Source organism: Cryptomeria japonica, chromosome 1 (genome assembly GCF_030272615.1).
Source record: "Cryptomeria japonica chromosome 1, Sugi_1.0, whole genome shotgun sequence".
NCBI classification, from domain to species: domain Eukaryota; kingdom Viridiplantae; phylum Streptophyta; class Pinopsida; order Cupressales; family Cupressaceae; genus Cryptomeria; species Cryptomeria japonica.
Genome location: NC_081405.1, coordinates 560,451,398 through 560,472,208, shown reverse-complemented (window position 1 = coordinate 560,472,208; position 20,811 = coordinate 560,451,398). Strand labels below are relative to the sequence as shown.

The following is a 20,811-nucleotide window of genomic DNA, read 5'->3' as shown; positions in this document are numbered from 1 at the left end:
TGTTGTTTATGTCCATTCTAATTTTATCTTTAAGGCCTAATATAAGCAGCATATCAAACAGAGGAAGTTAATATGCTACTTGATTGACCCCTCTAAAACAATGCATAAATGTGAAGCTTTGAAATTTAAGCATAATTGAACGAGCTTCTTGAATGATGTAATTCATCTTCCAAGATGGGGAAGCAAATTCTTTGAGGGCCAAAATAACATTCATGGAGTCCCCCTCAATCTCAAGGTTTTGAATTTGTTCACCCAATGCAAGTTTGACACCAAACAAAAGTGCATTAGCTTCTGCTAAGTTATTGGAACCATCTTGAATTTTGGCTATCCCAGTTCAAATAACACTGCCTTTGTGATCTTTGATAATACACCCTACGTTGAAAACACCCAGATTACCCAAAGAAGCCCCATTGAAATACTGCTTATAGAACTTTAAAAGGGAGGGACTCCATCTTATCTCCATCATGTTCACCTTCTTAGTGGAATACAAACCTGTTATGTTACCAAATCCTCTAAAACTAGTTTGTTGAGATATGCATTCTTCAGAACTTCATTGGGAGATAATATATGATCACCTTCTTGAAGTCTACAACTTTGATTAGCAAGGCAATCTACAACTTGATTAGCTTCTCTAAAACAAGGTTACTCATACTTCTTTAAATGATTATTACCCTTTTCTCAATACTTACCATTTTTTAGAGCATTTCTAATGAGCAATATAACCAAACTTATATACAAGGTAAAACTAAAAATTTAAATGTTAAGCTAGCTTACTACTCACTCGGATTAAATGAAAATCCTACCTAGTTTGATGGTGCAAAACTCTAAACATTTGAACAATGTAGGAGCATAATAGGATAAGAAAACCCAAATACTATATAAATCATAGTTTACCATGAATATGATAATTTACTAAGACACGCCCATAGATATTTTTTCTATGAAACTTAACCTTCACCTTTATGGATTGACTTCATGTTATTCGTGAGATAATGCAAACAACCTCTCTTGTTGTAAGTTGAATACTCTACTCATGTTCACAATGAATTTAGGTAGAATAATAAAAAATACAAAATACTAACAAACACCTACTCTTTCTTATATACCATAGTAACTCACAATGAAATAAGTATAATAAATAAGAAGATATCAATTCTTGCTCCACTATGCAATAAAGTAAATTCACCTTAAAAACGATTATTCTATCCCACTTCCAAGACTCTTTTTGGGCTATTCAAACAACACGACCCCTTCACAAACAAAAGTGTTATCTTTACAAAAGAAAAGTTGTTAAATAACTCAGAACAATAGTTATAAACCCAAGAATGAAATAAACAAATGAACAAAGACATAATAAACAACAAACCAACTTTGCAGTTTCATCAACAAACAATAAAAATATTGAAAACCCATTCACGTAGCGAATTCATAGAACTATAAACTTAAATTTAAAACTTAACTGGTAGGTCACAATAATGCTCTAATATAAGATTAAAATTCCCACGAATATTAAATGTATTTATGAACACAAAATATGGTCATTGTCATAAGCACCTTCAAACAACGCCTTTAAAACTTCTTTTTTTCTACAGAGTTAAAGAAACAAAAAACCTCGTGCATCCAATTTCAAAGCACTAAATGTCAAAGAAAACTAAAACAAAAAATATTGAAAGAAGCACCTACAAAACAATAGATCCTAAAAAGTTAGCAAATACAAAATAGAAGCAAACAAAAAACAAGAAAGCATCATGGCAAACACATACCATCTCTTGCCACGCAATCACCAAGGGTGGTCCCAACCCAAAATCGATCATGCATCCAAACATGCAACTAATTTGACTGCTCCACCTATCATTGATGTACAAATGGTAGATTGCATCCAAATAAGCAAAAATAATTTTTTTAATTTACCATTGAATTGTTTAATTGGCAAATAATTTTTAACATATTTTTTGATCCATGTGAACCCCTAAGATAGACCGTTCAACTATAAGCCATTCCCCTACCTTTACAACTAGAGATGCCTTTGAACTACTTTGCGGAGACTACGGATGTCAAAATTGGGTTAATAGACTATTAAAGTTGAGAATGGTTAAATGAAATCCGCCATGGCAAGATTAAACAACTTGCATTGTTTGGAGGGAAAGTAATACTACTTTTATTGAAACTCTCGAGAGAATGCCATGTGGCATCTATTACGGAGCCTTGCGTACAAAAAGCAACCAATGGTGGTTTTTGTTGCTAAAAAACATGCTACCTAGTGCAAAAAGAAGAAACTTGGACCCCCAAACAGACAATATGCAGCTATTCTGGCTCCAAAAACGCCCCAACTATATTGTCGTACACCAAAAATAACCTTCGTGTTATACACAAGAGGGACAACAGCCGCAACACTTCTGCCAAGCCCCGTAGCCATTCTGAACCTATTCTGCAATTTTTCTGTTTACATAACTCAATAGTTTTGCACTGTACGACATCACGATTTTAGAGCCCAGTTTAGCCACATCCCAAATACAAAAAGCTCAACAATAGGGGGCCACGCTAAAAACTCTCTACAATATCATAGATCCTGAGACACCATCAAATGAAGGATGATATGGCACAATCGGATGATGCACAATAACTGAACTTGTAACTTACATATTTGCCACGAGTACACCTCAAAAATGCTAAATTTCCAAGGCAAAAATGATCAGCCTTCGCTACAAGCCATGTTGAACCACAATTCAAATAAGGAAAAGGAAATTTGCCATATGTAGCGAAAAATTCACTACATTACGATTACAACATTTTTAACCTTTGATTTATGGTAAACAAAGAGTTTAGTACAAAACATTATAATTTACAAATTCAGGACCCCATTTATAGTTGGCCACATTTCCTGCCTAGACGCTGAAGATTCAAGGTTCTTATCAAAGTCTCCCATTATCATTAAAAGACATAAACTTAGTGAATTACCTTACATCATAACTATGGATGATTTGAACCACTTCCCGTCGAAATACAACTTATATGATCCATCACCCACTTGTTAAAGCCAAATTTTGTTACAATTTGAATAAGTGTCAATCATATCTATTGGATGGTTTCGATGCATCAAGTTTTACGAAAATGCTAGGCCAATTACATTCTTTTGTTCAATCTAAATGTTCTTGGACCATTATCATCTTATTAGTCATTTCCCTTCTTAGATTAAAAGCAAAACATGTTTCTTATATAAGCTTTTGAATAAGTTATTTTAGGTGGGTTACTATTAATTTTGAAATGATTATATAGGTCATATCATAAAGGGCTACTAGCTTAAATCACTCCATTTTGAGGCATGGGTTGCTTTCAAAATCAATGCTAAGTGGGAGGCACTGATAAAAGTTAATATTTGGTTGCTTCTTCCTCATTCTTTTATGATTTCAATCAAATCAATCTTGATGATATGCCAAAAAGCTTAGCAAAAAAATGTTGGGAAACAATCTAGTCCTTGGGACTTGTTCGGGTTGAAGTGTTGGTATGTTTGTCGTTGTGCCAAAAACTCGAGCTATCAACAAACGTCACAAACACCAAACTTACCCAGATCCACGAGAGGCGGTTAAGCCATGTCACGAACCCCGAAGGAGGTGCTGACCACCAAGTCAAAAATCTCCCCCTCAGCACCGACTAAGGGTTCCGCACCGACGGAATGGAGACCTCGAGATTCGAACCCGTGACCCAAGGCTCTAATACCAATTGTTGGTATGTTTGTCGTTGCGCCAAAAGCTCGAGCTGTCAACGAACGTCACAAACACCAATCTCGATGGTATGCCAAAAAGCTTAGCAAAAAAATGTTGGGAAACCATCTAGCCCAAGGGACTTGTTCGGGTTGAAGAAGTATATGATAGGTTTTTAAGTACCTCTTCATTTTTTTGGAGATGGCTGTTATTCTTAATCTTTGTTTTTGAGTGAGCATGAATGCAGTTCCTTCCTTCAATTGTAATAATCATGCACATGGACTTGTTAATTAGGAACTTTTTTTGACAATTATCTTAGAGAACTGAACATTGGAATATATGAAAAACATGCTAATAAAAGTTCCATTGTAGCATTCCATACATGTTGGCGTAAAAATAAATGGAATTCAATTACTTTGGTTTAAGTGGGAAAAACTCATCCAAAAATTAGGAACTAGTGATTTTACTGATTGTAAAAATACAGAAAATAAACTAATTTTGTTATTCCATGTCAAAATATAATGCATAGAGATAACAGCAAACGTTTTGCATTATAAAAAAAACCAACTATAATAAACTGCATTGGAATTTAAAATATCTATTTTACTTTCACCAAGAGGGTTTATATAAAAAGCATATGGCAGGACCTAAAACAGTAAGTACACGTTCTATTACAAAGCATGACCTACTATATTGGGGGCAGCCTTGTCTTGTTCACCTAAACCTTCATTAGGTTATATAACTATAAATAAAAAGACAAACCCTCGTGAGCTAAAATTTAACTTCTAAACAAGATCTATATAGAGTATAACTTAAAGAAATTTTAAAATACCTGTAACAGTATACCAAAAGTGTCGTGTCTTTGCTCTGTATTTTTGTCTCTTAAGTGTATGTGTGTGTATTTCAGAATTCAGTTTTTGCAAATCTTGAGAAAATTTTGGAAACTGGCAATGGTAATGTGGCAGGTCATGATTAGTGGCAATTAATTGAAGTTTTTTCATGTACTGCTACCATCAATAAAACCCTCGTAACATCATATAACATCGGGGATTCCTTTTATAACTTTGCAAGGCACGTTGAATTTTCAAGCCACAAATTTATTGTTTTTAGCATATATTTAAGCTCATTTACAATGGAAAAGCTATCTTATATAGTCTTGAAGAAAAAAGTATGTTTCCGTGTGATCTTAAATTATGCTTTTCATAATGTTCATCCAAGTTCAGTGCCGTTTCTGTTGTGTAGCTTCTTCCCAAGCTTGAAGTACGTGATCAACTATCTCTTGAATCGCGAGTCCATGCTTTACCTATAACCATTTCCAAACAAAATAAAGTCACTATGATAGTTTAAGAAAACATAAATCTATAAAATTTGTTATTCATTGTTTATATCACAATTTGATCATACGTATTGAATTTTACTAATGATAAGTCTAGTCCCTTGAAACAACAGAAATCCCAAATTTCTCTCTTCGCTTAAAGAACTGAATAGTTGTTCACAACTGATTGAATCAATAAAAGTGAATGTTGTTTGAAGTGCTCCTCAATCCCTTAAGTAACAGAGACTTTCATACCAATCCTATATAACCTCTTACCGTAAGTTCTGATGATTAGCAGCCATCACCCCCTAATTGAAATTTTGGATGCAAAATTGTTCATACTGTAACTTCAAATACACTATTAAACTTCTCAGTTGCTACCTTCTCTTCAACCATACAAGAAGTTGTGTTTCATGGCTAAATGGAAAAGCCACTACGTAATCAAAGGTGATTCCAGGATCTGTCTCCCTACCCTTGCTTCTCTGAAGACTAGTGGTTAGCAAGCTTGTTGATTCTAGCATCCTCAACATCTGTAATGTCCCCTTTTGGGATTTCCTATATTTTTCCCTAGAATTCCCAAAAAGCTATTAAGTATATTTAGGAAATGAAAATCGCCAATCTTTAAATCTTGATTTAGATCCCAGCACTTGAAAATATATAAGCCTGCTGACTATTCTTATTAATTATTAAACTGATTGTTTCTTCCTTGATTGTGCTTGATGTGTGAATTCTCCCACTCTTCTTCAATTGCCTAATTCCTTGTACACTTTCATACTATATTGATACACATCCCTTTGAAAAGAGACACCCATTTTAAGGGTCATATCTCCTTATTGGGGGAGGGAGGACAAATTCAATAGATTAAAAGCTCCTAATTTCACGATCTAAGCAAATAAGCATGGTTTTGATTTAATAATGGTCTATACTGGATGGTAAAAATAACCACTTGGCTGTTAAGAACACACTTTATCACTGTTTTTGTTGATCTACTCTAGTCTCTGTTGTGACGTTTTTACACATCGCCCCATTGCAAATGGGGACCTCCACTTTTTTCTGCTTTCTAGGATAGTGGTAGAGTCTTTTGCTATTAGCCTTTTGTTTGAAGAAGTGCACTTTCTCAGGTGGCTAGGCTGTGATAGGTTTATTTCTCCCTCCTTAGGTTGGAATGAGGTCAGATTACTCTCATGGCTTAGGAGATAAATGATTTGGATGATCGCTCCGTTCGATCATCATCTTTCAAATGGCAGAGGGCGAGAAGAGGTGTCATTTTGAGCATGGTAGGCAGAGAGGTTTGAAAAGGCAAGTTACTTGGATGAAAATTAAACTAATTGTGGGGCACTTCCTTTGACCCCTCAAAAGTCCAAAAAACTTCCTTTGCCCCACCCCCCAAAAGTCCAAAAAACTTCCTTTGCCTCCCTAAAAGTCCGAAAATTTTCCTTTCCCTCCTAGAAACCATGAAATTCTTCCTATGATCATGGGAGATCATGACCGCCAAAATCAAAAGGGATTTGATTTTAAAATTTCAAAGAAAAATATTTAAAGTGCAACCAAGTCGGCCTAATGAGGTCAAGATGAAAAGATACAATCCTCAGCATTCAATGCCTATAAAAGGAGGTGTTTTATTTCAGAACATCATTCAAAGCAATCAGAATTCTGATCTGCATTTGAAGATATAGCGAATTTCATCACAAGGCAGCCAAAATTTGCAACTATTTTGATCATTTCATCGATCAAAATACACTTTCAAGGCTGGTGATTCTGATTAGAAAGATTTTGAACTCATTTCCAGCCCATTTTTGTAGGCAATCTGGGCAGAATTTTGTGAAAATTCACCAAAAATCAAACTCAAAATCAGATGTTGCCAGACAGCAACATGCATTTCCAGATTTGAAAGGGGGTTTTCACACTTAATTGATGAGCCTTTGATGTGATAAGGGTGTGTTGGATTATGTTCATTATATTATTTCATCAAATGATTCAATCTGTTTTCTTTTTCAGGTTTGATTGGAGAATCATAGCAAGGAATAAGGATGCACATTCAAGACTACATCAAGATGAAAAGCAATACAAGGAGTTACTCCACAAGCTAACAGTCTCAAACATGTGGAACTTACAACACTAAGGTGTTCAAATGAAGATCAAGGGACAAAGGGAGATCAATCACCCCATGATAAGGAACACTTCAGCAAAGCAAGGGCAAATTAGTATCAAGGCAAGATAGGCAAGCAAAGATAGAGGATTGACTTGATCATGACAATGCTTCCCATCATCATCACCACATTGAGCAGGTTTGAGATGTTGAATATCAAGAGATATTGCTTGAGACATCAACACTTGCTTGTGATGAGGTATCAAGTCTACCAAGCAAACTGAGGTGGCATCCTTGTCACCACTCCATCAATCAGAAGGTCCCACATCAGCATGTCCAGATGTGATGCACTTGACTCACCCATGGGGGCACAAACTCCAATATACCTACCCTCACTATCTTTTGGTCAAATAATCAAGAGAGGACATGTGTCTGAATATTGTAATTATTTCACTGGCTAAGAAGAGTTTGTTCCAACAAAGCCTAATTAGGATTTCATCTTGTAATCTTGGCCATCGATATGAATTCAATCCAGGCCATTCAGTTGTAAAGGGAGTGCGATAAAAGGCTTCTCTATCTCTCATTTGTAAAGGTTAATAGCAAGTTAACAATAGTAGAGTAATAGAAGATAGATCGTAGCCAAACAAGTAGAAGTTAGGTTAGGAGAAGGCAAAGATTGTTACCAAAATCTTGTTGTAAAGAGCATATGATTTCAATGAGGCTATGGTGAATTAATGTGTCATTTCAACAAATCGCATGGTCTCTACTTCTCAATTCATTTGCTTACATGTTGATTAGATGAATGATAGGAATTGTGAATGATTAATGGTGAAATTCATTTATTCATACCACTAGCAATTTGCTGACTGTAAGTTTGCCTTGTGTGGTCAGCTAGAATCTTTAAATGAGTTTAACTTCAATTGCTATTCGTATCTTGATATGCATCACCTTGATGGTATCCTCCTTGTTGATAGTGATTTGAACATCACCTACTTTCCTTAGAAGATCGCATTGAGCTTTGCAAAGTTGTTACTTTGCATGTCAAAGCAAGGCTTAGTCGAGTTTCACCAAAGGTTGTTCATTGTTCTCAAATTCTTAGGAATAGTATAGACTTCTTAAACTCTATCTCTTTTGCCAATTTATTTTCCAATCAAATAGTTAGAATCCAAGTTCCAGCGACATCCAAACGTTCAATATTCAAGTATTCAACGTAAGTCCCCTTGGATTACCAGCAATCGCATCAACCATTGAGCTTATCCACGAGTCAAGACTTGACAATAGAAACCTTGGAGTTGTCTCATTTGATCGCAAAGCATAGCATTTGAGATACTTTATTCAAGAGAGGATAAGATACCTTGGTACTCTATTCAACAGTCTCCTGATATGCTATAGTATATATCATTTGCTTTTTATATGGTTCTTTGATTACACCCTACAGGTTTTCACATTTTTTGTATGATGAACCAATGCAGAATATATTTTACCATATTGAAGAAAAATGTGGAGATTATCAATTCATTGAATTCTTTGGTATTTAGTACTGGCTCTAATACCAGACTTGGATTTACTCTTGGGACAAGACTCGTAGTTTGTGATAGTATCAAACGGGGTGTTTCTCCAAGCTTGGGGGATGGGAGGACAAAGTTGTGAGAGGATAGGTTTGGGGGAAGGCAAAAACTTATCCACATTTTGGGAATGGCAAGGTACCAGCTGGGGTACAGCCATTAAAATTACTATTTGAATTTTTTAAATATAAATAAATTATAAAGTTGTAAAACCAACTTATAGAAACTTAAAGAAGCAGAAATTATACAAATGTGAACCATTTAAATATATCTAGTAATCACCATGCAACCACCATACATAAAAATTGCAAATAAAACTAAATTCCACAAATGGAACATTCGAAAGAAGAATATGAAGCAGGACCAAGGTGGTGAAGAATACCAATCAGATATGAATCTCAGTAGAAACTGGAGTTCCAAGAACAATAATGGAGGATGGCTCTTCATCTTCATCCCCAAGCCTCAGATCTACACACTTGTCCTCCTTATTTCCTCATGTCTTTACTCTTCAACAAATGATGCATCGATAAAGGTGTTTCGGATGATTAATCTTGTTTTTAAGTTAAATTTAATTATTCAGTTTGTGGAACCCATAGTAATGTCTATCTATATTTGTAGACATAAACTCCTCGCCAAGAAGACATTTATGTTACCATAGAACCACTTTATGTCAATGTGCCTCAACATACCTCCACAAATGGCTGATTTTGCAAGAGATCCAAAGTGGTGATAATACTTAGAAGTCAAAGGGGGCATCATGTGGTGCTGTAGATGTGGCCAGAGGCTTTACATAGAGTGATAAGAAGATATTTGAATATGAAGATGAATCTATTAGAATAATATAAATAATTATTAGAAGATAAGGCTCACAGTTCTAATCAAGTCGCCTTAATGACAAGTGTTTTTTTCTACTTTTTAAGTTTGCTAGTTTTACTGTTGGGTGAGTTGTGTCATGTTTGTCCTTTTGCATGGTTTCATCCTCCAATCTGTTTACAGGGAGATGCACCTCTTTGTAATTGGTATCCTATTATTTAATAGAACATTAAAAAGTTGTGTTCTATTAATTTTTACAATATGTTATTAAGGCGGGGAGTCATGTGAAAGTTTGAAATGAAGTTGAATATTGTGGGAAAATCTCAGGTGGGTTTCAAGGTTAAATCACAGGTTGGCCTTTTCTATGTGGGTAGATTGCGATTTGTTTTTGGAATATCATGCTAAAAAAAAAAGAAAAAATGTGGGGTCCAAAGCAAATGAAGTCACAATTTTTTTTCAAAGAATCATGTATGAATTTTCATGCAAAATAACTTGCATGTTGCTTACATGTGCTTGCATGTGCATATGTGTGAGCTGCATGAACTTGCATGTTGCTTTCATGTGCTTGCATGTCATTGCATGTGAAGGATTCACGGTGTTTAAAGTTCTGAGGTGTTTCTTCTATAATGATTTCTTAGCCTGGCTGGCTTGTGAGAATCTGTTAGAAGTAATAGCAGATTGTTGAAGGCTTGTGGATTGCAGTGGATGTTCTGTGTAACATTGTTTTGCAGCAAAGCGAGATTGGAAAGTAAAAGTGTATGAATTAGTATAATATAACTATATTGTTTGTAGTTCACCAATTCAGACCAGTAAGAATTTTTTGTGATGTTTTTATGCAAACCTTAAACTTCAGCAAGGAGATATTGAGGTTTAGTTTGTTTTCAGTTTCATTAATTGGCCTTTTACAATTTGTTGAAATGAAAATTCCATTAGAGAAATATTTTGGTTTAAACTTCCACACCTGGAAAGTAGAGATCCAAATGCAATTGATGCACAAGAACCTATGGTAAATAGTAAACGAAAATGAGGCACTTCCTGGAATGGCAAAGCAGAGATGATATAACCAAAGACGTCATTGGTCATGCCCTCTCCAATTCTAAGTTACATCATATAAATTTGGAAAAACCATCTAAGGAAATTTGGGAGAATTTGAATACACTATTTGGAGCAATAGGAGTTATGCAAAATTTTCTTTAGAGCTTCAACTTTTCAACTTCAAGATGACCGACGGAGTCACTATGTCAAGCCACGTGAATGATCTAGGATCTCTTCTTCAACTAGCAGAAGTAAATGTTGTAGTGGATGATGAGGATGCTAAAGCCATTTTACTAGACAGTTTATCTTCAAAATTCAGCAATGTCATCTTTACTCTTATAGCTAACTTCTAAAAGTTTGGAAGATATGATTTCAGCTCTCCTAGCTGAAGAAAAAAGAGCTATCACAAGAGATACAATGATCCTCAAATTAAGGCAGCATTATACTCGAATAGTAGAAGATCTCATAAGGACAAGAGAGTGACAAAATGCTACTATTGCAAGAAAATGGGCCACTCATCTTGGAACTGTAGACTTCGAGTGAATGGTGTTCTCAAAGGAGCTAATATAGCCATTGTTGAAGATCCTCTAGATGTTGGCAATGGTGAAGGAGAAGATGCTTTTTAATATTTAGGTATTTTGAAGAAGTCTAGCTCTTTGAAGATAGGTAGAAACCTAGTGTAGATAAAACTCAAAATGGATGGTTGCCTAGTTAGTTTGAGAATTTGTGGATTTTGGGAATCATATATTTTCAAGGGTTACAAAACAACTTGATGGAGCTCTGTAAGTGTAGCTCGGCATGGATTGTTGTCCAATGGTTTGGGAGATTTGTGATTCGTGAGTTCAAGGAGATGGTAATCTGTGGTTTGGGAGATTTGTGATCCAAGAATTCAAGGAGGTGGTATTCTGAGAACTTAGGAATTCAACTCGAGAGCAACACCTTTATTAAGGTTCATGGCAGCTTGATGGAGTTTAACCTAGGGTATAGTCTGTTTTCAAAGAAAAGCTTTTGAAGAATGACAAATTCATGGTTCAAGGTGTTTTTTGTTTGATATGTTTTGTTTTCAATTAACCCTTAAGGGGGGGCAGTATTAGAATAATATTAGGTAATTATCAAAAGATAAGGCTATCAATCGTAATAAAGTCACCTTAGTGACAAAAGTGCTTTTTTCTATTTTTTAGATCACTATTTTAGGGTTGAGTGAGTTGTGTAATGTTTATCCTTTTGCATGGTTTCATCCTCCGATCTCTATATAAGGAGATGAACCTATTTGTAATTAGTATCATATTATTTAATAGAATTTAAAATATTGTGTTCTATTAATTTTTACAATAGAATCTCATTGCATACACACCCAATTTTTTTCCTTTGTTGATGGGTAGCATGAGTTATTTTTGTATTAAGGCAAAGATAAAGATAAGAGGTAAGTGTGAGGCATCCAACATATTGGTAGACATTGTACTTCCAAACATTCTAGAGAGTTGTAAATTACATAGGCTTTTTATATATCATTTGTCGCTACTCAACCATTTTTTTGCCACAACTAGTTGATTAGCCTTACTTTTTTCCTCCAAATCCTTTTGGAAAGTTGTGTTATACTTATAGATGCCTTCGACACGGCTAAATTTTTTGGCATGTAATTGTTGTCACAAAAGTTTGCACCCTTACAGAGCTATCAACTCAGCAACCTTGTGAAACATGGAAACAACCCCGAAGTGTGGGAGCTTGCGCAAGGGGGTTGAATCTCCGGAGAAGGCCGACTTCCTTCTCAATCCAAGTGCAAGTATTGAACAAACTCAACACTCCAATTGCTACTTATAAACCTATCCTAACATCTTGTAGAGGAAAAGAGAAGGAAATGCAAAAAATGAAAGGAGGTGATGCACCAAGATAAGAGATGTTTCTCTCCCCACCCAGAAGTGACACAAAGAATCAATCGAAATACCCAGGTGATGCACAAACTTCAGTTGCATGAATGACCCCAAACACATGTATGGAGGTTAGAATTTACTGAATGTTAAGAGGGGAGAAGATTTCCCACAAGTCACACTCAGAAACAAGTTAACACAACATATACATGAGAGAAAAGCTACAAAACGTACACTTATAATGAAGATAAGGAAACATACACAACATGCATAAGTTGAAGGGAGGCAAGAATGATAATTTCAATTCATTCTACGGCCTACGGCCAATGGCCAAACTTATAGTTGCAGAAATGCAAAAAATATACAAGTCTTTAAGAGAAGTGAAAGAGCAAAGAATAGCTCCAAGTCAGCAGGGAGATAACGCTTTACAATGAAGCTTAACAGCCCATATATAGCAAACTAGTCGCAAAGAAGAGACTGATGGTCAAAGAAGGGAAACCTTTATGTACATGCAAGCAGCCTGGCCATACCTTGACAAGGCAATCCCAAGAAGAAATTGGAGTAGCAATTGGAGTGTTGAGTTTGTTCAATACCTGCACTTGGATTGAGAAGGAAGTCGGCCTTCTCCGGAGATTCAACCCCCTTGCGCAAGCTCCCACACTTTGTTTCCATGTTTCACAAGGTTGCTGAGTTGATAGCTTTGTAAGGGTGCAAACTTTTGTGACAACAATTACATGCCAAAAAATTTAGCCGTGTCGAGGGCATCTATAAGTATAACACAACTTTCCAAAAGGATTTGGAGGAAAAAAAGTAAGGCTAATCAACTAGTTGTGGCAAAAAATGGTTGAGTAGCGACAAATGATATATAAAAAGCCTATGTAATTTACAACTCTCTAGAATGTTTGGAAGTACAATGTCTACCAATATGTTGGATGCCTCACACTTACCTCTTATCTTTATCTTTGCCTTAATACAAAAATAACTCATGCTACCCATCAACAAAGGAAAAAAATTGGGTGTGTATGCAATGAGATTCTATTGTAAAAATTAATAGAACACAATATTTTAAATTCTATTAAATAATAGGATACTAATTACAAATAGGTTCATCTCCTTATATAGAGATCGGAGGATGAAACCTTTATGTACATGCAAGCAGCCTGGCCATACCTTGACAAGGCAATCCCAAGAAGAAAATTACTTTAGAAGGTGGATTGTCTAACATTCCAAAGTCAAAGCATACAGTCCTGACATGAAGGCCATCAAGCAACCATAAATAAGCATGGCCCTGCACTCCTCTTCATGGCAATCCTGAAAAAACATTAAATGCACCCTTGTAGCTCCACGGATTAAAGTGGACAAGTCACAAGAGTTGGTGGAGCATTAAGAGCTTTGAGTGTTGATCACACCATCTGGAAGTGTCGCAAGTTAAGAGGGGAGTTGGGAACCTGGGAATCTCGAGATTCCGAGGTCAAAGGGAGAAGAACATTGGGAACCCTAGGATTCTAGGATTCTAAGTTGAAAGGAAGGAGAACCCTGGGAATTCCGAGATTCCGAGGTTCAAGGAAGGGAAAGGGGCTTAGAACCTGGGAATTTCGGGGTTCGAGGAAGGGAAAGGGACTTGGAACCTGGGAATTCCGAGATTAGGGGATTTCGAGGTTCAAGGAAGGGAAAGGCACTTGAAACCTGGGAATTTCTAGATTTCGAGGTTCTGAGGTTCAAGGAAGGGAAAGGGACTTAGAACCTGGGAATTCTAGGATTCCAAGGTTCAAGGAAGGGAAAGGGACTTAGAACTTGGGAATTCTGAGATTCTGAGATTTCAAGGTTCAAGGAAGGGAAAGGGACTTGGAACCTGGGAATTCCGAGATTCCAAGATTCCAGGGTTTTGGGAAGGGAAAGGGACTTGGAACCTAGGAATTCCGAGATTCTAGGGTCATGAGGAAAAGGCTTGGGAACTTGCCTTCTGACAAGACAACACTTAACACTTCATGACCATTGGCCTTGTCCTTGATCAATAGGGGCAGCACTGGTCCATGGAACATCTCTCTAATCGGTTCTCAATGATGGACCAAGGATATCATAAAAATGACAATAGTAACCAATTCAGTACTGTACCAACTTTTATTTCTCGTAAATTAATTTTTGGGTGAACACTATAAAATAAAGAAAACATATAAAACTTGATCAACAATACAAACACCTTCTTCACCTTTTGGATAATCTAGAGAAATTCATTTAACTCATCCAAACCATGAACTGCTCTAGAGTGTCTTATCTTGTTTATCAAACACTAGAAAACATGAAAATGGCTTCCTCAATGACATCATCTTTTAATCCGTTTCTGCTCTTCAAGTCAATAAGAACTAAAATTTATAGAAATGTTGTTCAAGGGTTATGCCATGACATATGCGCACACACATGTATGTGTGTGTGTGCGTGTGTGTTTAGTGTTTTTTTCATGAAAGTTGCACAATAGAAAAGCCAAACATCACAATCAATGCACCTAAATATAGATTTAATCAATATTTTTTATTCTTTTCTCACTAAGTTCAGACCTAAGTTGCCGGTTTGGGTTCAAGTTCAAGTTCGAGGATCCTATTTGTCAATTTGGCAATTCAGCTAATTTATTGGGGGATTTGAGTTCATTAGTACAAAAAACATGTAAAAAACATACATACATACATACATATACATATACATATATTATATTTTAAAGTATTTTGATATACATATATTATTTATTAAATAAAAATATACTACAAAAAATTAATAGTTTACAAACAAAATCATAGAATATTACTATCCTTTTCAAAACAAGTACCTATTATATTAAAAGGAAGAAAAAGAATGCATGTAGAGATGATTATATTCAATTTCAAAATTGTGGACAAGATTTTTATGGTATATGGAGGCGGAGACCATAAACATTTTGCGAAGAGTTGCAAAGTTTTTTCCGCATTGGTACCTAGATCCAGTGCGAACTAGGGCAGGTGAAACCAATACCATAGTTACAAGACTTGGACTCAACAAGTGTGACTCAACTCAGGACTCAAAAAAAAATCAATGCAAACTTGGCAAAGACTCGGCAAGTGAAGAACCCAAGATATTTAGAGATTTTTTAGGATTTAGAATTTGTTTCATGCACCCTTTATTATAAAAACCTTAAGGACACAATAACATCATCAAATGGAAGCTAATTTGATCATATATGCAAGTATACATCAATCACATAAGTATAAACATAAATTGTAGTTGAAGGAAATAGTACACTTAGATATATAAATATTGTCAAGTGCATACAAAACTCATGGAATATGAAATCCATGACATCAAATGTTCCAAAGAAACATCAAAACAATAACTAGAAGTCTATGGCTCAGAGGAGCCTGCATCTCTCCTATGAAGGCATCTATAAGGTAGGTCCTAGATGACGTAGCAGCCATAATATTTTTTTAACTATGAATGTGCAAAGATTTGCAACAAGGGATATGTATTATGTAGATTTATATGATCATGATTCATCATTGGCCTATTACTTGCTTAGACTTGTAGTTTGATGGGGTTTGGGGGTGTGTGTGTGTGAGAGAGAGAGAGAGAGAGGTCCAAATCTTGGGGAAGAGAGGAGAGAGTGAGATAGAGATGGGAAGAGAGAGGGGATCGAGGAAGAGTGATGGGGAGAGAGATAGGTCTAGAGTTCAGGGTAGATAAAGTGATGAGATAGAGAGAGAGAAAGAATGCTGATAGCAGCCTGTTGATTACTGAAATTTGACAAAGTCTGAAAATTTATAAGATCTTCTAAAACCTAGAATTTGTGTTATAACTCTCAAGCATCCTACCAATATATACATGGACTATAACTTAAAGTATAAGAAAGGAAAAAGACAGTGAAATGTGACTTATATTGAAATGTTATATTCCATATACTATTCTAATGAAGAGAATGAGACTGACTTGAAGACAAAAAAGATGGGAAGCTAAATGATGTTATATTTCATGTATATTCTGGGGGCATGTCATAAACCAAAAAAAAATTTAATTTTGAGATTTAAGAAAAATAAATTGAGTCTTGTCAAGTCTAGGAGACAAGACTCGGCGAGTCTTGCCCAAACTCGGCCAAGTCTGAGCCCCTAGGACTCACGAGGGTGACTCGTTGAGTGCAAGCAAGTCTCGTTACTTTGTTTTTTGATGGTCTGAATGAAAGATTACAGAAAGGCACTTTAGAAGGGCTTCCCCTTTGAAATATCCCTACTTTACTTTATAATCGAATCTCAATTCCAGAACAAATTCTAAATGAAAAGCAGATCATACAAACATTTCACAGCTTAACACCAAGAGTTTTTAAATCAGCATCTTTATTAATGATGGATTCTAGAAACACAGACTTTCAGAATTTTAGAACAGACTTACACCTTCCTGTCGTTACAGTCTCAACATAATCTACAGATATTACTGGATAGATATAGATTGTTGTTCTGCGTTGGAAGTCGCTGAACCTATTACCTTGCCTTACAGGTTAACAGAATATAGGATAGCCACGGCTCCTTTGGGTTGCCCAGGTAAATAGCTCGCACTTGGCCCACACCGGTGAAGGAAGTGTTCAGATCAATTGCCACTATGTCTTATATGTGTGCCTTTCCAAACAATGTTCTCATATCCTCACGGCTGAAGAAGATATGGAAGCTGCATACCAGTAACAAAGCTGTAATATGAAGAGCCCGCAACCTTCTTTATATCCCAGCAATCAAAGTTATATATGAAATATTTATTCCAAAACTATAGGCCACACTTTAAAACATTAATAGAATATTATTGGCCGATATTCTCATATACGGTTCCTGAATCGATATCCGCTATAATAATAAATGACTAAGATTGATAGCCTCAGAAATGTTATTTTCATAGCCCGTGAAAACCTTATCGCACCCAATTCATGAAAGCCCAATGTAAACACCACTATGGCAATATGGTGAAGCCCACGATGGAAATAAATAACAACATGATATTAATCGATAGCCACCAATTTTATTATTCCTACCAAATGGGGTTTGCCTTGAACATCAATAGATACTGAAATATTCAGAAATACATTCTCAGCTAAATTGGACATCTAGCAACATTTCCATATTGATTTGTGAATCAATAATACACCTCTGCAAATTCCTTATTAAATAGAACTCATCACAAATTGGTCTCCAATGGAGACTTAACAAATTTGGCACAGTTGTAGACTCCATCACGAATCCACCCTTTTGGAACAACTAGGTTTTCGTCCAGCCCTTTTGTAATCATGAAGGTTTTCGTCCCTAGAAATATAAACCATTTTATAAAGACCACCAAGAACTTTTTAAAAGATAAGGCCGACTTGAACATTGGAAAACTTTATTTAATAAAGTGACATTATATTATTTTATTATTTAATTAAATTAATTAATATTAAGTTATTGTTGTCATTTTATGACACCCTTGGTCCATTAGTGAGAACCGATCAGAGATATGTTCTATGGACCACCGCTGCCCCAGTTGATCAAGGATAAAAGCAGTGAAATCATGGTTTGTTGCCTTGTCGGAAGTTCCTTAGCCTTCTCTTCCTCTCTCTTTCCCGGAACTCCAAAACCCTAAGGTTCCAGAGTCCCTTTCTCCTTAGCCTTTTTTCCCTCCTCTTCTGGAACTTCGGGACCCCGAAGTCCCGAGGTCCCTTGTCGCTCTTTTCCCTTTTGCTCCGGAACCCTGACCCCGTGGTCCCGAAGTTCTTTGCCTTAGTCCTTTCTTTCCAGCTCAAGAATTTCGGAACTCTGAACTTCCGAAGTTCCCCTCTTCCCTTTAGCCTTTCCTTAGTTCTCCGGAACTTCGGAACCCCGAGGTTCAGAAGTTCCTTCCCTTCTTTCTTCGAAACTTCGAAACCCTGAGGTTCCGAAGTTCCTTCCCTTTTGCCTTCCCTCTCTAGTTCCTCAGGAACTCCAGAACCCCGAGGTTCCGAAGTTCTTTGCCTTGTCTTTTGAATTATGCGTAGCTCCAGAATCCCGAGGTTCTGAGGTCCCTTGCTCCCTTCCCTTCTTCTCCCCGGAACCCCGGACCCCCGAGGTTCCAAGATCCTTCCACTTCGGAAGTCCGAACTGCCGAAGTTCCAGGGCTTCTTTCCGACTAGAGTCACTTTCTGATGGCGTGATCCACACTCAAGGCCTTTAATGCTCCAACAATTTTGATGACTTTTTGTGGAGCCACAAGGGTGTACTAGATGTTTTGGCAGGATTTCCATCAAGGGAGGTACGAGGGCCATGCTGGGTGACTTATGTCATGTCTAACTTTGGAAGGTCAATCAATCTACCTTCTTCAGAATTGCCTTTGGAGGTATGGCTAGGTTGCTTGCATGTACAATCCAAGTGCATGCACTTCCCTACACTATCAGACTAACACGCAGAGGTCGTGATCACCATTGCAACCCATTTTTCTATATAAAGGTTGTTAAGCCTCATTGCAAGGGGTTCTCTCCATGTTGCCTTGAGCTTTCTTAAGCTCTTCTCTTCTCTTGAAGACTTGTAATTATTTTTGCATTTCTACAACTGTAAGATTGGCTTTTGGCCTTATGATTAATTGAAAAATCACCACTCTTGCCTCTTTTCAACTTATGTATGTTGTGTATGCTTTCTTACCTCCATCATAGGTGTGTGCCTTGTGGCTTTTTCTCTTCATATATGCTGTGTTAACTGGTTTTCTGAGTGTGACTTGTGGGAATCCTTCTCCCCTCTTGGCACTCAATGAATTCTAACCTTCATATATGCATTGGGGTCACTCATACAATTGAAAGTTGTGCATCTTCAAGGTGTTTCAGTTAATTACTTGTGTCATTTTGATAGGGAGAGGAACAATCTCTTCTCGGTGCATCCCTTTGTTTCAAGCAAAATCTCTCTTCCTTTTTCCTCTACAAATTGTTAGGATAAGTTTCGGAGTTAGTTTTGAAGTGTTGAGTTGGTTCAACACCTACACTTAGATAGAGAAGGAAGTCGGCCTTCTCCGGAGATTCAACCCCCTTGCACAAGGTCCCACACCTCGGGGTTGTTTCCATGTTTCACAAGGTTGTTGAGTTGATAGCTCAGCAAGGGTGCAAGCTTTTGTGATAACAGTATCATTTCAATATTTTCTTTATTTTTTGACAACTTAATAAAAATCAATTTAACTAAATGTCACTTAAAAATTGGGTACATTACACCCTCGAATGTCTTCAAACTGTGAAACATATCTATCCATAATTTAAAGATCTTCTTGTGTTACCTGTGCAAAAACAAATGGTCCTCCATCACGCATCTGAAGTGCATCACGCTCCATAACTTTTAAGTCAGCTCCAACTGCTGCCGCAAGATCAGTCTTATTAATTACCTGCATGGTAGATGGCACATCAGTTCATAGGAAGCATTTTTAAGATACCAACGCATAGACAAAATCAGAAACTCAAAGCAAAATTTCAAACCAATAAAATACAAGACACGTTGTAGCTCACTACTTTAAATGCATACTAACAATGCATTGTCAAATCTTAAATAAAAACAAAACAAAGCTTATTGTTTATGAAAAGTTCTAAAATTCCATCCTTCCTGAATCCTAACTTTAAAGATTTAAGCATTAAACACTAAATAAAATGTGCATTTTACATACAAGTAGATCTGCTTGGGTAATCCCTGGGCCACCTTTTCGAGGAATCTTATCACCTCCGGAAACATCAATGATATAGATGATATAGTCTGCTAGCTCTCTGCTGAAATTTGCAGCCAGATTATCTGAAGTACATGAAAATAAAGCAGCATTAGATATTCTACTTACTTTTTGTTTCTCACCACTACCAAACATGGATGCCATTACAAAAAGTATTCATTCATTTTCCTTATCATTATCTCTCCATTCCCAAAATTTAGGGGTAAGGATCATTATTCTAAGGAAGCTAGTTTGAGCTAAAAACATGGAGCAGTTCCAGATAAAAACCAGTAAAACACCAAAAGGAAAATTATGATTGAAATACTTCCAAAAAAAAATGGAATGTATTCCAACATCATTGTTAAGATACTGTCCCAAATTACTTGATAACTGTACAAGAGTTACCAAGGAAGATGAGCAACGTGGTAACATATAAAATATTCATTTCCCCAAAGTGAAACGTGGTCTACAAAAGAATATCAAATTCAAAGAAGAAAATACATTTCAAACCACCCATTTCTATGCTCCATCAGGCACTGTTCTATTTTTCTTCTGAGACAACTTTTTGACATTTCTGTCCGCATTTCAAAAAAGCTTCAAGAAATGAGAGCCCCCAGAATCCAAATATCATATGAAAGAAATATTACATGTAGATGCAAAGTAGTAAGATATGCAAGACTAAACACTTATACATGTCTATTTATATGCAAGATTAATATTATTAAGCAAAATGTGATAC

General features: G+C 36.3%; 1 protein-coding gene across 1 annotated transcript in view; it reads right to left on the bottom strand.

Moving 5' to 3' along the window:
• Positions 1 to 4,660: 4,660 nt before the first annotated feature.
• The window catches only part of LOC131071864 (urease accessory protein G), a 35,188-nt gene continuing 19,037 nt past the window's right edge, over positions 4,661 to 20,811 (bottom strand). The window contains exons 5-7 of the mRNA XM_058007832.2: positions 20,037 to 20,158; positions 19,656 to 19,760; positions 4,661 to 5,004 (exon numbers count right to left, since the gene is read on the bottom strand). Coding sequence (XP_057863815.2) covers positions 4,921 to 5,004; positions 19,656 to 19,760; positions 20,037 to 20,158 — 311 coding nt within the window. The 3' untranslated portion in view covers positions 4,661 to 4,920. The remainder of the gene's footprint in view (positions 5,005 to 19,655; positions 19,761 to 20,036; positions 20,159 to 20,811) is intronic.